General features: G+C 43.1%; 1 protein-coding gene across 8 annotated transcripts in view; it reads right to left on the bottom strand.

The window, feature by feature from the left end:
• Nucleotides 1-1,490: 1,490 nt before the first annotated feature.
• Nucleotides 1,491-20,901, bottom strand: part of AREL1 (apoptosis resistant E3 ubiquitin protein ligase 1) — a 43,422-nt gene continuing 24,011 nt past the window's right edge. For 5 of the 8 annotated variants that reach the window (XM_033404211.2, XM_033404325.2, XM_033404542.2 and 2 more), the window contains exons 5-20: nt 20,134-20,371; nt 16,515-16,684; nt 16,090-16,270; nt 15,643-15,890; nt 13,737-13,814; nt 12,823-12,964; nt 12,590-12,711; nt 11,205-11,280; nt 10,567-10,676; nt 8,852-9,031; nt 8,553-8,678; nt 6,689-6,818; nt 6,543-6,601; nt 4,546-4,635; nt 3,944-4,119; nt 1,491-3,834 (exon numbers count right to left, since the gene is read on the bottom strand). In XM_033404211.2, coding sequence (XP_033260102.1) covers nt 3,732-3,834; nt 3,944-4,119; nt 4,546-4,635; nt 6,543-6,601; nt 6,689-6,818; nt 8,553-8,678; nt 8,852-9,031; nt 10,567-10,676; nt 11,205-11,280; nt 12,590-12,711; nt 12,823-12,964; nt 13,737-13,814; nt 15,643-15,890; nt 16,090-16,270; nt 16,515-16,684; nt 20,134-20,371 — 2,229 coding nt within the window. In that variant the 3' untranslated portion in view covers nt 1,491-3,731. The remainder of the gene's footprint in view (nt 3,835-3,943; nt 4,120-4,545; nt 4,636-6,542; nt 6,602-6,688; nt 6,819-8,552; nt 8,679-8,851; nt 9,032-10,566; nt 10,677-11,204; nt 11,281-12,589; nt 12,712-12,822; nt 12,965-13,736; nt 13,815-15,642; nt 15,891-16,089; nt 16,271-16,514; nt 16,685-20,133; nt 20,372-20,901) is intronic. The other 3 variants (XM_033404606.2, XM_049706729.1, XM_033404654.2) reach the window with 3 other exon arrangements.

Raw genomic sequence — 20,901 nt, forward strand, 5'->3', positions numbered from 1 at the left:
AGAAAAAAGGAATTATTCATTTTTAAAAGAAAGAATAACAGGATACCTGGAGCTGGTCTATTATGCTTGAGGGCCTAAGCGAAGCCAAAGCAGAGGTAAGGAGCCCGCTGGTCAAGCCACCTGCTGGAGAACCTCTACTGTGTCCTAAGAGAAGTGTAGCTGCGCAGAGGTCTCAGCGCTTGAGCTGCAGTGGCTGGAAGGTAACAGTGCATGAGAAGCTGAAGGCAGTATTTTACTGTGTTAATTTAAGAACAATTCTACCAGCCTCTTGAGTCTTATGAATAACTGCATGATGGGATGAAATCACTCAGTGACAAATGTTCATAGTGACCCGTTCAAAGCCACAAGAGCAGCATGTGTAAATGATGTAGGACTGTTAAATAACCTATAAGTGTAAAGTTGGAGGGATAGAATTTTGTTTTGTGTGTTTAAGACATCTCATACCATTCAAGGGGGCTTGATGAGGTGGGAGTACCTTGAATGCACTCTAAAGGAGTAATTTTCAAGTTAAGATTCCAATCCACTGGGTCTGGGAGGTGGGGGTGGGGAGAAAAAATAATCTGTATTTTAAAAACTATTACAGAGAAATTCCCTGACGGTCCAGTGGTTAAGACTCGGCGCTTTCACTGCCAGGCCAGGGTTCAATCCCTGCTCGGGGAACTAAGATCCCGCAAGGCATATACCATGGCCAAACAAAACAAACAAAAACTAACAAAAAATGACAAAAAACAAAACAAAAAGAAAAACAATTATAAAGGGGATTTTGTTTTGATTTTCCAGAATGGGAACCAATGCACAAAGACACCATGATTACCTCCCCAAGAAAGTCAGGGTCCCTAACACTTTTCCTACAAGGCTCAAATCAGAGGTCTGATCTTGTCTTTCTGCCAAGCTTATCTGTGGTTAGAAAAGAATTGGTCCCGCCTGCCACCCAAAAACTTTTGTGGAACAGGGTTTTTGTTTGCCATATGCAAACTTTTGTGGGAGGGTCAAGGGCACATTGAGAAATACATGTGTGATTATATGCAAATAAGAAGGCCATCCCCAAAGTGTTATTCCCTCTGGATGGCAAGTAACTTTTTTTCTTGTACTTTTTTTTAATTTCCAAATTTTCTACACTGAGTTTCTTATGTTGTAAAACAACAACTAATTAATGTTTAAAAGACTGATGAGAACAGACATCCTCTACTTTTGCCAAACTGGTTTCTCCTTCTGGAGCTGAGCACAAGCACTTGCTTGTCCCAGCCATTGGCTCTCTGTGCAAGCAAGCACTGTGGCCCTGCCTGGCACCATGGACAGCAATCAGGGAAGGGTGAAAGGGCAAGAAAGTCTGGGCCAGGCCAGGGCTCCGGGAGTACATTCAACCCCAAGCTGACTGCTTCTGGAGGCATTACTGGGGAAATGCAAAAACATTTCTAAATTTTTCTGTTCCTTGCCCACCTCCAATTTAAGCCCTGAATCATCACGTAAAGCAGTCACTTGCTCCTTAGTCCTTTTAAACATTCATTTATTTACTGTACAAAATATTTACACTATTGCTGCAACTGTCTGGCCCTTTTGTCTGGCCTGACAAATTTGCAGCAGCAGGGCTTGGTTTCTGCTGAAGTTCTAGAAACATGCCGACATCTTCCTTGGTGTTCACTTGGTGCCTGGTCTCCTTTGAAGAGACTAAAGGCCAGGAGGTTAGCTGGCTCCCCAAGCATCTGGGTCACAAGGGCATAAATAAAACAAGCTGGCCAAAATAAGAAACGTGAATAGAAAACTGCTCAAGAAGTAACAGACACTCTTCCTTCTCTCCGACATGGTGTACCTCTCCCCACACTGGCTAGTTCCAAAGCAGGATTAGAAAAAAAGGTCAAAGGAAAGGCCTAAAGAGCAAAGATACTTTTGAATAGTTAGGAGAGAGAGGGTAAACGGGAAGAACAGAAAACCACAACAGTACCAAAGGGTTTTGTTAAACAAAGACCTTGGGGCTAAGGACCACTGCAGGATGCAGCTGGGCTGCAATGGTACCCAGGATGCTCTGAAAAGTGCTATGACTAGAGCTTAAAAGGACAGATCTAACCAAGAAAATCAACTTGAGCTCCAGCATGAGTCTCTGGAGAGGAGAATGCAGAATCCAGAAGAGAAACAACAGCCAAACAACAGCAGAACCAACCCACGTGCCCCCCAGCTGGAAACCCTCTCCGGGCCCGAGGGGCAGCATCAGGTTTCCCGGGGGATGATGAAACTTGCCTGTACATATCCCATAGGAAAACACCGGGGCAGGCAGCAGCACCTTGTCCTGGTCCCTGAGGACAGCAGTGACCGTGTGGCATGGAGGACCCTGGGGTACAGAGGCCCTGATGCTTGATCCTAGACCCCAAGGATGAGTGAGGTCAGCACCCATGCCAAGAAGGACAAATGACAACTGCGAAGGAGTGAGGTCAGGCAGGAATTGTAGCAGCTCAGGAAGGCTTGTTCCTCGTGATCTCTGGGAACAGGAGGGCTCAGGCGTGCTTCCAGGAGGCCAAGGCATTGCTGCAAGTCCCGCCTCATCTCTGGACTCTTTGTACTTGCTGGTTTTGGCAATAAAGATGGCTTGTAAATATTTTCAGAGTCGAACGCCCCACTGGGAATGGTAGCTTGCAGCAAAGCCTTCTTAGAAACAGAAATTTGGGAATTCAATGAGATTTTGAGTCTTGAAAACGTCTTCATTCAAATCGTAATGAAAAAGGTGGTTGTCATCTTCCAAGAAACAGCTGCAGGTTCTCTTCAATCATCACATAACAGTGAACCTAATTTATCTTCCTCCCTCTTTAGCTGCCCTTGTTGGTAACTGATGGAGTGACAGGAAGTAACTGGGACAGCTAGGTGTTTATTTATCATCTGATGTATCTCCTCTATGTGTGTTCCCTGTGTCCTGACCCTAAGGACCTGTGAGGAGCAATTAAATTACTGATTCCTTTTCCCTTGCCTTAGTGCTGCCAGGGAACACCAAGCAAAGAGAGAACCAGGGATCGGTGGCACGCTATCATACTGTCCCAATCTCTTGCTCCAAAAGTTTCTTCAATAGAAATCTAAAGAACCCCCGGCTCTTAGCAGACCGCATGAGCTGGAGGTGAGTGGCCGAGCCCAGCCACACCTCAGTGTAAAGAACAAACTCAGGGACAAGCATCAGTAGTCTTCAAGCCAGCCACGTGCCTAGACATGCCCCATAACCCTAAAGGAGAATCACATTCAGCACTGGAGGCAACAGCCCAGCTATCTTTCACATTCTTAGGTCTGTCTATCTCACATGCTTATACTCAAGAAAAAGCTTATTAGGGAGTTCTTCTTTGTGGATTAATGATCATTTCCAGAAACGCTTGCAAGGAAAGCTCCTTTTCCAGTTCTGACACCACAGAAAAGATCCTTTTGTGCTATCAGTCACCATGAGAGGTAGTCCAGTGCCACTCCGGCTACTGAGAGCTTTCTAAGAACCAAGTGCAAGCATAGCAGCATGGCCCTCCTCACGTGACTGAGTGAGTTGCTCAGATTATGTACCTGCCAAAGTGGCTTGCGGGGGGGGGATGGGAAAGGAGGGGCGAGGGAAGGACAAGGCTTGCAGGTGACTGAATACTCCAGACACGGAGAGCACGCAGCAGCTTCTGGCTGATGGTTTTGTGTACGTTAGGGTCAGTGGTTGTGTCTGTTATGTGCACCCGGATGCTCCAGAAAGCACGGGAGCCAAGTGGATGGCAAGAGAGTGGTCAGAGCATGCCGAAGCCCTCGCAGCCCTCACTGATGGCCAGCTGCAGCATCCTGTGCACCTCTTCATATGAGTCATACGTAGGGAGGCACAGCTGGTTGAAACTGGAAGGCCAAGGGGAGAGAAGTGATTAACTCACACCACCAGAAACACTAGCAAGGGCTGGAAAGATAATCCCCCGTGACAGCACGCACCAGGCAGTCAGATACCCACCACGTGTGTGCAGTTGGTAGCGTGCTATGGGTCGGAGTGGCAATAATCTGGAATGAGGGACAGAGGGCGGCAAAGCCTCCAGGTGGTAGCTGGGACGAGCCTGTTGTGAACTGAAGCAGCCGAGCCAACTCCTCCTGCGTCAAACTGGAAACCACGGTCCAAAACCACCTCATGACCTGGCAGGGAGAGCACAGGGCTGGGGTCATACCTATGTGTAGCTTAGGATTTGACCCCTGGGGAAGGAACAGGATATCCTGAAGTGGGGGTGGGCCCCAGTTACTGCATGCAGGTAGGAACGGCTAGAGTCAACAACCTCTTTAAAAGGAATTGATATTGTTACACGGTCAGGAGGGTAGTCGCTGATTACTTGGTTCTATTTCTCTGCCTTTCCAACGTACTGCCTCTGTGGCAGCAGCGTGACAGCCCTTAGGGACCAGGGTTCCCGTCTGCCTGGATGACCACCTGCCTTTCCCACATATATCACTTTCCCACATATATCCCAGTTGATATGTCTGCTTCTCCGACTACTCGACTTTTTCCTTCTGAAACTATTTCCTTACAAGACAGCACAAATTCGACTAAAAGAAATTTGGCCCACTTACCTTTTCTCTGAAATGCCATGAGCCACCAACGACCACCGCATGGGCTTTGAAGTCGGACACACTGATGTCCCCAGTCCCACACATCAGCAGCTGCAGAATAGTCAGGTGTTACTAGGATAGTCAGAGGGGCAAAGTCCCACCATAAGGTCAAAGTATGTTAACATGCAAAATGTGGAATACGGAAAACACCAAGAAAGAGACATAAGGTGAGGTCAGAATGCCAGAATGCTTCAGGAAAATCCATTATAATAGGCCAATGGTTCCTAACCAGTGTGGTAAAAATCACACAGCTTAAAAAAAAAAAAAAAAAGATAGATAGACAGATGCCTATGGCCTTACCCCAGACCTACTGAATCAGAATCTCTAGGGACAGGTTACAAACTTGTGTATTTTGAAAAAGTTTCCCAAGGGCTTCTGATGCACACCCCTAATTAAGAACTGCTGCTATATATTATTTTGTATTGAAACGGAGGACAGAAAGGGAACCAAGTGTTTACTGCCTGTCCGCTCTGCAGGTGGCCTGGGAATACCAGGGGAAAAAGCAGGCCCTTCCTTTCATGAAGACCCCCAGCCGCATTTATGAATTTGTTAGATGGCCTTTCCTTTTTCCCAGGATCCATCCTTCTTTTCTGGATTGAACTTCTACTACCGTCCCTTCAGCCCTGCCTCTACTTGGTCAGATAAATGAAAAAGAATGCCAAAAAATGAGAACATTAATGACATCAGAACCCTAAACATCTTGTTGATGTTCTAATTTGGTTCAAGATCCAGCAAGTTACTTAGCAGACTCTAAGTATTCATCCAATAGCTATAAAGAATGAAACAACCTAATCAAAGAAAAGCAAAGCCCAAATTAAGCCTGAGAAGCTTGGCTCCTTCAAAAAGAACTTGCTAAGCTAATGAGTAACTAAGAGCAGGATGGGCAACAACCATTAAGAGACTGTGTCCTCCCTCCTATGCACTTTATGAATTGTTACAAATGCTTTGCTTCAGGATAAAACAAATTACACCAGAAGTTGTTCCTCAGCCCAGAAAATGACAGCAAGAGGGGACAGGTCTGTCAGAAACTTCAGGCTGAGAGATGGAGAGTTCATTATTCAGATTTCATATCTAAAGGTACAAAACATGTTGAAAATTGCATGAGACTTTGATTCTTGTTTTGAAGCCAATTCAATTAATAAGGATAAAAACTGTGCAAGACTACTTGAAACTACTTTTTGTTTCCCCATTTTTAAAGAAGAACTTCCTCCCTACAGGAAATAGTTTACAGAAACATGCCCCTCATAAAGGCTACGGGAAGTTAGCGCTAAAGCTAGTAACATGCATTGTGTGTATCATCTGTGAGCAGCAGGTAAAAGCAAACTGGTTTTATTTTTTGTCTATAGCTGAAGTTCATGGAACTTCAATTTTGCTAATTATAGCAAGGTATTTACCATCTTATAGCCACATTTTGGGTGTTACAGGATCTAAAATAAGAATATATTAACTATATAGTGTTGTAACACAAAGCTGTGAAATGCATCACGTCTTTTGGTTTGTTTCCTTCACTAGAATGTAGCTCTATGAGGACAGGGACTTGGTCTTATTCATTCCTAGCTCCCCAGTTCTTCAAAAGCACATGGCATATAGAAGACATTCAATAAACAGTCTGAACAAATAAATTCTATTATTCCCTTAAATCAACTTTAAAGGTCACAGAATTTACAAAGACTGTACAGGATACCAACATTCTTTGCTACTTGACCAGTATCAATAATATTTGATGAATAAATATTAACTATTACTATTCATAATTAGTAATTTGCTGATTCCTAATTTTCACATTCAAATTTTTTTAAAGCTGGAGAAAGGGTCCATGCACGGAAGAGTGACAAAAGTAAAACCAACACTTAAAGGGCTTTCCTACTGCATCTCATAACAGAAGGTGCAGTAATCCAGTTCCTGTGGGCATAATAAAAGCAAGCCAAGAATAGGGGGTGTCAATTGTAAGCACTTACCTCAAGCTCATTCTCATCAAAAATAGCCAAAAGGTTCTCAGGGACCAGCTCATTCAGGCCTGAAACAAAGTAGCCAAGTTAAAGCCATATCCACACCATGGATACAAGTATTTTCACCTCAAAGCCAAGAGTAGACAGGATCCCACCTTTTAGGAAATGTTCCACTTCCTCTTTCACTTGACTGGCCAGCCGATACTGGGCCAGCAAATTTAAATAGAAGATTTTATTCGCGTTGGTGACTGGGGTTTGAGCTCCACCTGTCATAAGTTCTATGACCTGAAAGAAGAGGCAAAAGACAGGGAGAGGATGTAGATTGGAGTTTATAAGATGACATCTGCCCAGTATGTCCCACAAACACAGCATTATTGAACTCCACCATGGTCACAAGTTCCTACTGTGCGTTCAGGTTTTCAACGCACTTGGTTTTATTTAGTTACTAAGCTTAAGGTTTCCTACCGCTATTGCTATATATTCTCCTCGCTACTGTTTCTGAAGTGGGTCTCTCAGTAAGTCTCCTCTGACCTGGTCAAACAGTGGTGATGCAACAGGAAGATATTATGGTTCCTTGTTAGCAACACTTTAACATTTCTATGATCCAAAATTGAACCATTATTGACCTCTTCTCTTAAACCCCTGAGCCAATTGAGAATAAATAAAACTATGTAAGTAGTGAAGAAGTCTTCTCAGGTCTCAAAAATTCTAAGATGGGCATAGATGTTCCCTACATTCTTCTACTTCCAACGTGAGTCAATGGAAAAAGCCATGGCTTGATACTTGGAGACTAACTTGCTACAGGATTTCAGTCACTTAGATATTTGGGCTCCCGATTTTTCTATCTGCAAAGAAAAAGCTGAACTGCATGATTCTCAAATAGAATTGGCACACTCCTTCCAATAAATAACTCCTAAGGGAGCTTTGAGGAAGCCCTGAAGCACAGTTTAATGCCACAACCCCAGAAAAACCTGTGTACAATGACCATGGTTGTCTTCATAGGTGAGCAGTAAAGGCCTCCATTTAGTTACAAGATCAGATTTTAAGGTCCTGACGACAGCACGGTAGGGACGGAACTTTGCTCCAGAGCAAGGATTCTCAATGGATCTAAAAGTGTAAGACTTTTTTTCTGTTACTGTGCACAATTCTGGATATTTTTATTTTATGTGTGTAAGCATTTCTAACTAGTAGCCTAAGTAGTAAATTACTAAGATTTAGTATTCATATTAAATCCATTTAAAATCAGTACTCCCCTGGGCCTGTGGACCCTAATTCAGTACTCCAATGACTCTAGACATCTTGCAGTGCTGGGTCAGGAAGACAGGCTCCGCCCACACACGTGCAAAGGCCATCAGCTGGGATCCCCACAATGCTCCCAAAGGTATCTGATTATCAGTTCAGTGCTACCAGTGATCACAAATTTTCAGTCATCGCTATTTTGCTTTCAATTATTTATAACTGCAACTTTAGCTTCATCGTTACCATTTGATATTATTTAACCCCAGGAGGTAAACAAAACCACACTTGCATCACAAATACTTTTGGCCATTAATTTTCTAGTAAAAAGTTTAAAAATATATACGCACAGTGTTAAAATAAGAGTCATCTAAAAAAAAAAAAAAAAAAAGGAGTCATCTACCTCCCTGCCCCTAATGTTAAGAAAGACACTGTCATCCCTTCCAAAGCTGCTTGTGCAGTGACACTTCACTATCACTTAGTTCTTTATCTACTGGAAAGTAGGAATGGGTGGGATGGATGGGTATACGTGCCTTTGGCTCCACTTAAATAGGCCAAGACCATAGTGTGGGATGCAGTGCCTCAAAGCTATGCTCTCCAATATGGTTGTCACTAGTCACATGTGGTTATTTAGAAATTCAGTTATTTGGTCATACCAGCCACATTCTGGGTGCTCAAAAGCACAAACAGAGAACACTTCCATCATTGCAGAAAGTTATACTAGAGAGCCCTGCTCTACAGAAGGGTGGGAAATGGGACCCACAGGCTTCAGTTCTCTCTCACCTTATCCAGTTGACCTGATTTGTTATATTTCTCTTCTGCAAAGACCAGCTCCATCTCACTCATGTCATTGTTGAGGATGAAACAAACTTTAGATTTGTAGAATTCTGGGTCATCTGTTTCAAAGTACTGAGGAGACAGAAAGACACAGAACAGAACATGACTACTCTTACCCAGAAACGAAATTTGTAACTGCCTGGAACCACTTACCCATTCAAACTTAAGAATAATAAGCTGAGGGTGGAGAGATTCCAGAGTTAATGGCCAGGGGCCTTAGTAGAAAATGCACACCTAAGAGTTACCTTGTAATGCATACGCAGTCCTATGATTTGGGCCAAGAAAGAACGGGTGAAGCGAGCTCGGACCAACTGCTTGTAGGCTCCTCCTAGAGAGGACTCATAGAGACACTTGCCCACCAGGCGCCCTGCAAACTCATACATCTTTAGGCGCAGATGAGCGGGGCGATTAGGGTTGGGATGCACCTGTCAAAGAGAAAGATTAAAAGGCCCTGGGCCATTTTTCTTCAAGCCTAGTTCTGTGAAGATCCTCCCTCCCCAACTCTATCCCAAGGGAGCAAAATTTTCAGTGTTAAGATCAAAGAGCCCATCCAAATGGCATTAGTTGTTTGGTAGCCACCATTGAGTAATTCAAAGTGATTGGATGGGGCTTCCCTGGTGGCACAGTGGTTGGGAATCCGCCTGCCAATGCAGGGGACACGGGTTCGAGCCCTAGTCTGGGAAGATCCCACATGCCGCGGAGCATCTGAGCCCGTGCGTCACAACTACTGAGTCTGCACTCTAGAGCCTGCGAGCCACAACTACTGAGCATGTGTGCCACAACTACTGAAGCCCGCATGCCTAGAGCCCATGCTCCACAAAAAGAGAAGCCACTGCAATGAGAAGCTTGTGCACCGCAACGAAGAGTAGCCCCCACTCACCGCAACTAGAGAAAGCCCGCGCGCAGCAATGAAGACCCAGCACAGCCAAAAATAAATAAATAAATAAATTTATTTTTTTAAAAAAAGTGATTGGAGGATAAAGGGCAAAGATAGACTTACGTTAAATTGAAGAATCTTATATTTATTTCATGGTGCCTGGCTGCAAACGGAAGTTAATCACTGGATGATATAATGCCTTTTCCCTAAACCAGAAATTCTTTCAGCCAAAGTCTACTTCTCTACTCCACCTAGTCAAAGATCTCATACAGGGGCTTCCCTGGTGGCACAGTGGTTAAGAATCCACCTGCCAATGCAGGAGACATGGCTCAAGGCCTGGTCCAGGAAGATCCCACATGCCGTGAAGCAACTAAGCCCATGAACCACAACGATTGTAGAGGCTGTGAGCCACAACTACTGAAGCCGGCACTCCTAGAGCCCGTGTTCCGCAACAAGAGAAGCCACCGCAATGAGAAGCCCGTGCACCGCAACGAAGAGTAGCCCCTGCTCTCCACAACTACAGAAAAGCCCGTGCACAGCAACGAAGACCCAACACAGCCAAAAATAAATAAATAAATAAATTTTAAAAAGAGAGAGAGATCTTGTACAGAGTTCAATTGCTTCAGGTATGTTTTTTTTTTGGTTTTTTTTTTTGTGGTACGTGGGCCTCTCACTGTTGTGGCCTCTCCCGTTGCGGAGCACAGGCTCCAGACGCGCAGGCTCAGCGGCCATGGCTCACAGGCCCAGCCACTCCACGGCATGTGGGATCTTCCCAGACCGGGGCATGAACCCGTGTCCCCTGCATCAGCAGGCGGACTCTCAACCACTGCATCACCAGGGAAGCCCTCAGGTATGTTTTGAGAAAAGTGGCTTAATTATTAAAACACTAAGGAGTAGAATAGCCACTGTATTATAATGCTTTTAAGTTATATATTCATCTGTCTGCATTTTCTCTTATTTTTCAGATGAAATAATGAAGGCAAAGAGGAGGGAGGCAATCTGATTAGTTCAAACTCTTATTAGTCTCTTCATTATAACACAATCCACATTTTCCTCCCACCCACGTGGAAGTCACAGACTCACTAATGCTTGGTTGGTGTCACTGAATCGGGTGAAGAGCTGATTGGTGGTGTCAAATAGTGCTTTGCAGATTAGCTCAAACCATTCCCGGCGAGGCCCTCCCCAGTCCAGAGCTGAAAGTATAATAAAAATAAAAAGTGACTCTGGCCTACCACCTCTTATCACTTTTGTTCATTTATTCATCATTTTATACTCTCCGATCCTTACTTCCTGCATTCCACCACCCTGGTGTCCCCCATTCCATCCCACCTCAGCTATGGACTTTTATTGAAATCCCCTCTTTCTGTAGGATTAAAGGTATTCTGATCACTAAGCTAATGCCTCCTAGTGTGGGGATACAGATCAGAGAGCCTAGGAAACTGACATTTCTCTACAAAGGTTACTTTACCCTTCTGCTTCAAACTCTCCCTCCAAGTCCCTGTATGTATGTGCTTTACAAGGTCTACCACGCTATTAGCCATTAAACGCCACCCTTTTTGTCTTGACTCATGATTTCTTTTTCCCAGGGAAAAAGAAGCTGGGGCAGGGGTGGCGAGTATGTGTAGGGGGGTTGTTTTTGTTTTTGTGGATGCGGGGTAAGGAGACAAGGAGGAGTGGGAAGGAGAGTTAAAAAAAGATGAATATGAAATTTCAAAACTGACCTTCTTCATCCTGAAAAACCACTTCAAAGTTCTTGCTCCAATCTGAGATGGAGAAATTCCGAGTGGCTTTCAGAGACTGAAAAGCAGTGAAAGAAAAAGAAAGGAAACTGTCAGAACACTGGCCAGTCTCTCTTGGGTGTTAAAGACAAAAACACAAGAACATTGCCATTGTCCATGTAATAACCACAAGTACCTGGAGGCAATATATTACTCATAAATAAGCTTTAATACTACCATCTTATATTTATTTTTTTATTTTTTATTTTTTGCAGTACGTGGGCCTCTCACAGTTGTGGCCTCTCCCGTTGCAGAGCACAGGCTCCGGATGCGCAGGCTCAGCGGCCATGGCTCATGGACCCAGCCGCTCCGCGGCATGTGGGATCTTCCCGGACTGGGGCACGAACCCATGTCCCCTGCATCGGCAGGCAGACTCTTGACCACTGCGCCACCAGGGAAGCCCACCATCTTATATTTAAAATGTAAATATCTCCAGAAGAAATCTAAAATTAAAAAAATAATCTAAATCATATTTATACCATTGCCTTACTGGAAAGTTGAAACTTCTTTTTTTAAATAATCCTCATTTTATTAATGAGAAAACTCTTAAATAAAGAAGTAACAATGGCTCAGATCAGTAAGCTGTCAGCAACAGAACCAAGGAGTCTTGGTTTTCAGTAAAGTACAGTCTATCCACTAGACATTTTTAGCCACAAGGCTAGGTTCAGAACAGGAAGCCATGCCACAAGGAGAGTGTGGCTGAGAAAAGGGGTTTCCAGCAGCACCTACCAGAGCTAAATATCACAAACACTTTCTGGACAGGGACCAAGGCCTTCTCATTCTCAAGGAACGTAAGAACTATGCCAGTGTCTATGTAGTGGAGTCAGACACACATCAGGCGTTCCTTTTCCATCAGGCCAGAGTGACAACAAAAATCATTTCCTTTTAATCCCACAAGAGCTCTTCTATTCCTGGGATTCAATAACAGGAACTTTCTTCTATAACAACAACTTAACACCTGCCCTTAGTGCTTTTAGGTTAAATAGTCATCTGTCTGCATCTTTTCTTATTTTACAGATGACATAATGAAGGCAAAGAGGAGGGAAGCAATCTGATTAGTTCAGACTAGTAAGAGTTCCATGAAATTGTTCAGGAGCTAGTTCAGTCTGATCTTAAAGCCAATGTGTCAACTAGTCTCTCCTTTCGATAACATACCTCCAACAAATCTGCCCCAAATGCAGTATAATCAAATGCATAGAACACCATCTTTAATACGTTTAAAGAAGAGAGAGATGTGGGTTTCATAAAAAAGATAACCTGCAGAATATAACCAAATATCACAGAGGTTTCTAGTTGGAAACTTTTGACAGGGATGAAACTTTACGCACCGATTCCAACAAGGCATGTCTGCTGACCTTCAGGGTGACTTTGGAATGTGGTCTTTTCATATGTACCTGCCGAAGCTCTCTCTGGAAAAAGTTCACCTTGTCCTGAAAGGTCTCAGAGCCTCCTAAGGAGCAGCAAGATCCATCATGATTAAGCCTCATTATAAGACACCTGTGCAGCCACCCAGATATCTGGGGTCAATGCCTACCCCAGCAGAACCCCTGTCCAAACTCACCTAGGTTTTTATGGAGTGAGCGGATGAACGTGGCCGCTAGGATGTTCCTCTCCTTACAGCTGAGCTCCACAGGAGGCTGAATGCCGTCATCCACCACCAGTGTGAGCAGCTTATGGACAGGGTCAGGGCCGAGGTATGAAAACTAACAAAGGAAAACAAAAAAAAGAAAAGGAGTTCATCTATAAAGCCCTCAAATCCAGCAAAAAACCTTCACATCCCTACCCTTCTCACCAACCAACAGAAACAAGTTAAGCCTGTTTTCCCCAAGTAAGTACCTACCAGGAGTACATCTCCTTGTTTTTCACCTCAGGGCTCTATGATTCAGATTTTATTTTAAATTACTCGAGTCACAGAGACCACCTTTAGTAAGGATCACAGGCAACACTACAGACTTTCCAACATAAAATATAAGAAGGGTAAAAGCAGGAAGGATATATGAAATAGCAAATGAGCACCTGAATAGGTTGGGCAAACTGGCTGGAGGAAAATGATTTGCCTTTAGATTCCAAAAGCTCAGAAGAGTTTAAAAAAAAAAAAACACACTTTTTAAATTTTTAAAAAAATTTTTTAATAGATGAGACTACTGGTGCTAAAAGAGCTACCTCTGGCACGCTGGGAAGCCAAACTCAGGTCAGAGTTACCCACACCCTTTCCATTAACTTAGTCTTAGGGACAAAAAGATAACTGTTGAAGTATTCTGACTTGCTACCAATTGCTGTTTCTATAGGCACGTGTCCTCCTAGAACTACATCCTTCACGAGGAGGTAACAACTCTTTCTTTATTTGGCAATAAATCCTGTGTGCACAATGAGAACTTCCAGAAACAACAAAAGTCCTTCAAGGAAAAAAGAAAAGGTTGAGATGTTGGAGGCTGAAGCCTGCTCTACATGAACCGGATGTAAGGTTCAACTTACTTTTGTTCCTGGGCACACTCGGAAGGTATAAAGGCGCCAGGGAATGATTTTCAGGTAGAACTCCTTCACTGAGAATTGCTGGAGGACCAACATATAGAAAATGAAGTGAATGATAAATAAAGAGGTTCTATTTGAGTATAGTAATTCAAATATCAGTCCCCATCTACATTTCTCACGATAACCCTTTTCCTCTCTGAACAAAGAAGATAATTTAGGACTGAAATCAAATAGAAAACATCAACTCTATCTTAAAACAGGCAAATTTAAAGTATGACGCTCACCATGCAATTTCACACAGATATTTCATAATCTTAATACTCAAGTCTTACTACCATTTCCAAATATCTGAGATCAGGTTTTCACTTTATAAGTAGATAACACTTCACGTAGAAACAATCAAAATCTCCTTCTGCTTAGCCAGATGCTGCTCAGAGAGACTTCTTCCAAGTCAGTGGACAGGGAACACCAGTGGCCCACGCCCACTGCTTTATCTCTATTTGAATGGCACCAAGGATTTGCTGGGGAAGAGGGGGTTGGGGATGGGAGGAGTCTCATACAAAAAAGTTCATAAAAATCCTTTATGTCAGAATAAAAAGAGGTCTGTTGCCATTTACAATAAAAGAAAAGACAATGCAATAACTTTTTAATCTTAAAAAAACCCCTGGGCTTCCGTAGTGGCACAGTGGTTGAGAGTCCGCCTGCCGACGCAGGGGACGCGGGTTCAAGCCCTGGTCCGGGAAGATTCCACATGCTGCGGAGCAACTAAGCCCGTGTGCCACAACTACTGAGCCTGTGCTATAGAGCCTGCAAGCCACAACTACTAAGCCCGCGTGCCACACTACTGAAGCCTGTACACAGCCTAGAGCCTGTGCTCCGCAACAAAGAGAGTAGCCCCCGCTCGCCACAACTAGAGAAAGCCCCTGTGCGGCAACGAAGACCCAAAACAGCCAAAAATAAATAAATAAAATAAATATTGAAAAATAAATAAATAAAAATTTTAAAACCCTGTTATCTGAACATGTAGTAGGTCAGATTTTTTTTCTTGATTTTTAAAGAACTCTTCATTAAAGAAAATTTCAAACACATACTAAAGAAGAGAAAACAGTACAATGAAGTCATCACCAGCTTCAACAATTATCAGGTCACAGCCAATCTTGTTTTATCTCTACCTGACCATTTCCCTCTTTGCCATTCCCCCAGGCCAAATTAAGGCTAGATTTTTAAATGATGAATAGTGCATAGCAAAGTGTTCTAAAGTAGAACAGAATTAGAACTCAGGTTTGGTTATGCAATTAAAGGAATGTAATGGGATGTTTCAAGAGTCTCATTTTTCTGAGGTCTGTATGAATAAGCAAAATACAAACACTAAAAAAGAAAACCCCTAAGACAAAGCGCCTCTTAGCTCAGGGGCCTTGGGAAGTTCACCTCCTTGACTCTGCCAAAATTTCTCTATTCCAATCCTGTACATGGATCATGACATCTGTTGTGGTTTCACAAATCACTGAATGAAAGATCAAATTATTCTGAAATAGTACAAGGGTCCAACAGTAATTTTTACACTAGTGAGAAATTGTTAATGGTTAAAAGTAGCTTTCTTTAAAACTCTGAGAGCCATGCCTTGAAAAGTCTTCCCAGAAGCAATCAAACAGCAGAAAGTTACAGGTGCTCTAAAGTCCCAAGGCACAGACTCTCTAGACAGAGACGTAATCCAGCCAAACCAGACATGGGCAACAGAAGAGGAGGCACGGCCTTCTGCTCAACTTGAAGCAGCCTCCTCAGTATCCCTGAACCCTAACACGGCAATGATCTCGCTCTGATTCTCAGACTGTTGCTTTGTGGATTTTGTAACCAAATACCAATTACAAGCAGGCTCGGTGGGGTGGGGGGCAAGAATGAGAGTTCCAACCTTTGGTGACACGTAGCAGTACACCTTCTTAGGTTTCTTCACCTTCTCAGGGGTGTGACACTCAGAGGGTGAGTCTTCATCTTCCTCCTCCAGAGCCGTGGAGGGCCGGCGCTGGGCAGAGCTTGTGTGCATGGGCGGGAGGTGCCACGGCGTGCTGGTGCAGTTGGCAGCATTATACAGATAAGCTTCAAAGTAAATGCTCACTCCTGAGGTGGACACATTGCGTTCGACAATATTCCTCTCATTCTCTGAAGTATAACAAGGAATAAGGTTTAAAGTGCAAGACAGGGGAGAAAGTTACCTATCACTAGACCTTTAGTCCACAGAGCTCTAAACCAAGTTTGGCTCAAATATCTAATATTTGTGGGGTTGGTCAGAAGAATGCAGACGTGCAAAGAACAAGTGGCCTGAGAAGAGGACTAAATCACAGCTCTTCTCTCAACTCACCACTTAGGACAATAATGTCAAATTCGCCATTATTGATTGGCTGGTTTTGGTATGAAATGCAGGCATGGAAGCAGCCTCGAGAATGCAGGGTGAGCCGCAAGAACACCTGGCAGGTCTGCCGGTTGGATGTCACTGACTTCTCAAATGAGACACCAGTGCTCTCTTCTTCCGGAGGACCGAGCTACAGGAGGAAAACAAAGCAACATGAACCATACATAATTTTCCCTGTTTGCACAGTAATTTACTCCTACAAAGAATTTTCCTATCTACGAGCTAATCGAAGTCTCACGGTTACTAACGAGATAGGTATTGTCAGATGAAGGAAGGCAGGCACAACAGTCAGGGAGAAGGAGATGGATGGAAGTGAACTAGAGAGGGTGAGAGTGACAGGTGGGAGCACGCAGGGCAAGATGGGAGCCTCTTACCTCATGAATGGACAGACTGTAATTGTGCTCATCTCTCAAGGACGTGGAATTGTTGGTAGGGTTGTCATACTCATCTCGGGGCACTATTTGAAGAGTGTGTGGCTGCCCACAGGTCAACACGAGAGTAGAAAAATGGCACACAATTTTGGTCTTGGAAGGAACCACCATTCCTGGAACAAAGACAATGGAACATAACGTCAGAGAGGTGATTTTTAGGGCACAAAGATCTACTCAGTCAGTGAGTCCTGGAAAGCTGGGTGCCAGCCCAGTTCCTAGGGATAAACAATACCATTATGAGGCAGAGAAAGAGAAAGAAAACAGAGATTAATTCAAATGAACTTCTGGGAACTCATTTTTACAATTCCTAACCACTGCAAGCACTAAACAAAATGACAGAAAAACTTAGAGAAAACAGAACTGAGAGTTATAGATATAGTACCAAGAACCCCCCTGGGAACCTACAAGTGAAGCAGGCCTTAAAAATAAGTGAATAATTGCAAAATAAACAAACAAACTCGAAATATTTAGGTGCAAATCTAGCAAAACACGTATAAGATTTGTATGTTGAAAACTACAAAACGCTGATTAAAGAAATAAATTCAGGACTTCCCTGGTGGCGCAGTGGTTAAGAACTCGCCTGCCAATGCAGGGAATATGGGGTCAAGCCCTGGTCCGGGAAGATTCCACATGCCGTGGAGCAACTAAGTCTGTTCGCCACAACTACTAAGCCCACGTGCCACAACTACTGAAGCTCGCATGCCTAGAGCCCGTGCTCCACAACAAGAGAAGCCACCTCACTGAGAAGCCCACGCACTGCAATGAAGAGTAGCCCTCGCTCGCCACAGCTTGAGAAAGCCCATGTGCGGCAACGAAGACCCTATGCAGCCAAAAATAAATAAATAAAATTAATTAATTAAAAAAAAAAAGAAATTCAGAGGCATACCATGTTTATGAATTCGAAGACTCAACATAGCAAAGATGTCAATTCTTCCCTAATGATATATAATTTTAACACAATTCTTATCAAAATCTCAGCAAGATTTTTTGGTAGATTTAGACAGTATTATTCTAAAATTTATATGGAAAGGCAAAGGATCTAGAATAGCTAAAACAATTATAAAAAAGAAGAGTAAAGTGGAAAGAGTCAGTTTATTCAATTTCAAGACTTATTACATAGCTGTGTAATTAAGATTCCGGTATTGGTGGAGGGACAGACACACAGATCAATGGTATAGAACAAAGAACCCACAAATAGATCCCCACAAATATGCCCAACTGATCCCTGACAAAGGTGCAGAAGCAACGTAATAGGGGAAAGCTAGCCTTTTCAACAAAAGATGCTGGAGCAACTGGACATCTATAAGAAAAAAAAAAATCTTGGCCTAATATACAAAAGTTAACTAAAAATGGATCATGACCTTAAATATTAAATGTAAAACTAGGAAACTTTTAGGAAAAAAAACATAGGAGAATATCCTTGGAATCTAGGACTAGTCAAAGAGTTCTCAGATACCAAAAGCATGATCCATAAAAGGAAAACAATAAATTGACTTCAGCAAAATTAAAAAGTCTTGCTCTGTGATAGACCCGGTTAAGGGGATGAAAAGGAAAGCTAAAGCTTGAGAGAAAATATTTGCAAACCACATTTCTAACAAAGGACTTAAAGAACTCTCAAACCTCAATAGTAAAAAACAAAAAATACATTTAGAAAATGGATGAAATACATGAAAAGACATTTCATCAAAAAAGGGCACACAGAAGGCAAATAAGCATATAAAAAGATGTTCAACATTGTTAACCACTAGGGATATGCAAATTAAAACCACCATTTATAATGGCCCCAAACTGAAAACAACCCAGATGTTCTTCAACTGGTGAATGGTTAAGCAAAGTATGGTATATTCACACCAAGCAATACTACCCAGCTATAAAAAGGAACCAACTACCGATACACTCAACCTGGATGAATCTCCAGAGAAATATGCTGAGGGCAAAAAAGGTACATTAACCAAAAGGTTACATACTGTTATGATCCCATTTATATAATATTCTTGAAATGGCAAAATTACAGAAGTGGAGAACAGATTAGTGGGCTGCCAGGAGTTAAAAAACAGGTGGGTGAGGGAGGGAAAATGGGTGTGGCTGTCAAAAGGCAACATGAAGGATCTCTGTGGTGATGGAAATGTTCTGTGTCTTGACTGTATCCATGTCAATAACCTGGCTGTGATACTGTACTTTAGTTCTGTAAGATGTCACCACTGGGAAAAGTGGGTCAAGGTACAGAGCATCTCTCTGTATTATCTCTTACAACTGTAGGAAAATCTAAAATCATGTCAAAATAAATAGTTCGGTTTTAGTTTAAAAAGAAAAGGGCTGGTACACATTATAAGGATATGAACTATTCTCCACTGGCGGCAAGGTGAGGCAACTCCTTTTCGTGTGGAAAGGAGTCTGTGAGTGAGTCACTGAAGCAAAGGAGGAAATACCTGGAGAGGGAGAAGGCTTGGGAGCCACCTTGTCCAGAGGCTTCCTCTGTTATAAGGGAAAGAAAACTGAGGACCTTTCATGCAAACATATGCAAATCTTCTCAAGACCCCTCTTGTTATGGTTTGACTCCCAAAGTGGACACCAACCTGGCTAGTATCTAATGACACCAACAAAAGGAAGCCAAGGCAGGGCAAACAGGGCAGCCAGGGTCTCAGCACACTAAACGGTATGTTGCAGAACCAGGAGTTAGAGATTATACTTTTAGGCTTTAAAGCACATGAACATCTATTATCTGGCACAAAGGACACAAGGGGGTAAAAAAAGTTGAGATAGAGGCCTCAATTCTTAAGATGCTAGAAGCTTGGGCGGACACTCTTCAGTAAGAAGTAAAACACATACTGGCAGCAAGGGCAGGATTAGGGTGATTTTACTTGAAAAGGTTTCAAAAATCAGAAGACTTTACCTTTGGTCTATTCTGGCACCCTCACCCCTTAAGAACTTACCCGGCTGATGACACAGCAATTCCACTCCTAGAGAAATGAAAAGATATGTGCACACAAAAACTGTACACAAATGTTCACATCAGCATTATTCATGGTAGTCAAAAGCGAAAACGACCCAAATGTCCATCAACTGATGAATGGATAAATAAAATGTGGTATATCCATATAATGTAATATTATTTAGCAATGAAAGAAAGAGGTACTGATTCATGCTCTAGCATGGACAAACCTCAAAAGCATTACGCTAAGTGCAACAAGCCAGTCACAAACGGCCACATGTTATGACCACGCTTTTATGCAATGTAAATGGCAGAGTAGTACCCAGAGTACGCAAACCCACAGAGGCAGGTCAGCGGTTACCTAGGGCTAAGGGATTTGGGGCAAATATGGAGTGACCTGCGTACAGGGTGAAGGGGTGATGAAAATGCTCCAAAATTGACTGTGGTGATGGTTATACAAGTCTACAAAGTTTTAAAACCACTAAATTGTGTATTTTAAATGTATGAATTATATAGCATGTGAATTAAATCTCAACAAAGGCACTGTTTAAGAAAAGAAGAAGAAGAAAGGAAAAGAAAAAGGAAGGAAGGAAGGAATGGAGGGAGAGAAAGAAAGAAAAAACAACCTACCAGGCTGAAAAATCTTGTAGTAGGGACTATAGGCCACGTTTAATCCACCAAGCTTCACTGAGATTTCGTACCGCCCAGCCCTGCGCACAGTGAAGGCCACCTTGACCACGTTGGAACTGGGCTCCTGGAGGACTTCCTGGGTCACTGGAATTTCCACTGCTAGCTCAACATGAGAGATGTGAACTCTTAGTCCTACAGGCCGATGTGCAGGAAAGGGCTGCCCGTTCTTATAGAATAACTGCAGTGGGGAGAAGAGGGACACCCATTATTGAGCAGGGGGAGAAAATCATTTCCTGTGTTACTTGAGAGAGTGTGAGGAGGGAGGAGGTGACTGGTAAATCTCTGTATCCACCCACTCCTACAGTCCTGCTCACACATGAGGGAACAAATTCTCTCAATGCTTCAAAGAAAACCATTAAGTCACGAACAAATTCTTAATGTATTCTGAGGAGAGGGGAAAATACACCATTGAGTCCATTTCAGCTTGACACTTCTGAACCACAGATGCTGCCTACCCTGTCTTACTTGCCCTTTTTTCTTATATTATCACTGCTAACCCAAACGTAAAGGTAAGTCAGTGGGTACCACTGGCACTGAGTGAACAAAAGCACTAGGCAGGGCTAGTGGGGTTCAGACTATGGAGCTAAGCACAAGGCTTCAGTGGAGAAGTCATTGCAGGGGGCAGCAAACTTTCTGCAGAGGGCCAGAGAGTAATGCTGTTGGTTTGCGGGTCATACACAGTTAGTTACTCAACTGTGGTGAACTCCT

Source organism: Orcinus orca, chromosome 2 (assembly GCF_937001465.1).
Source record: "Orcinus orca chromosome 2, mOrcOrc1.1, whole genome shotgun sequence".
Lineage (NCBI taxonomy): Eukaryota > Metazoa > Chordata > Mammalia > Artiodactyla > Delphinidae > Orcinus > Orcinus orca.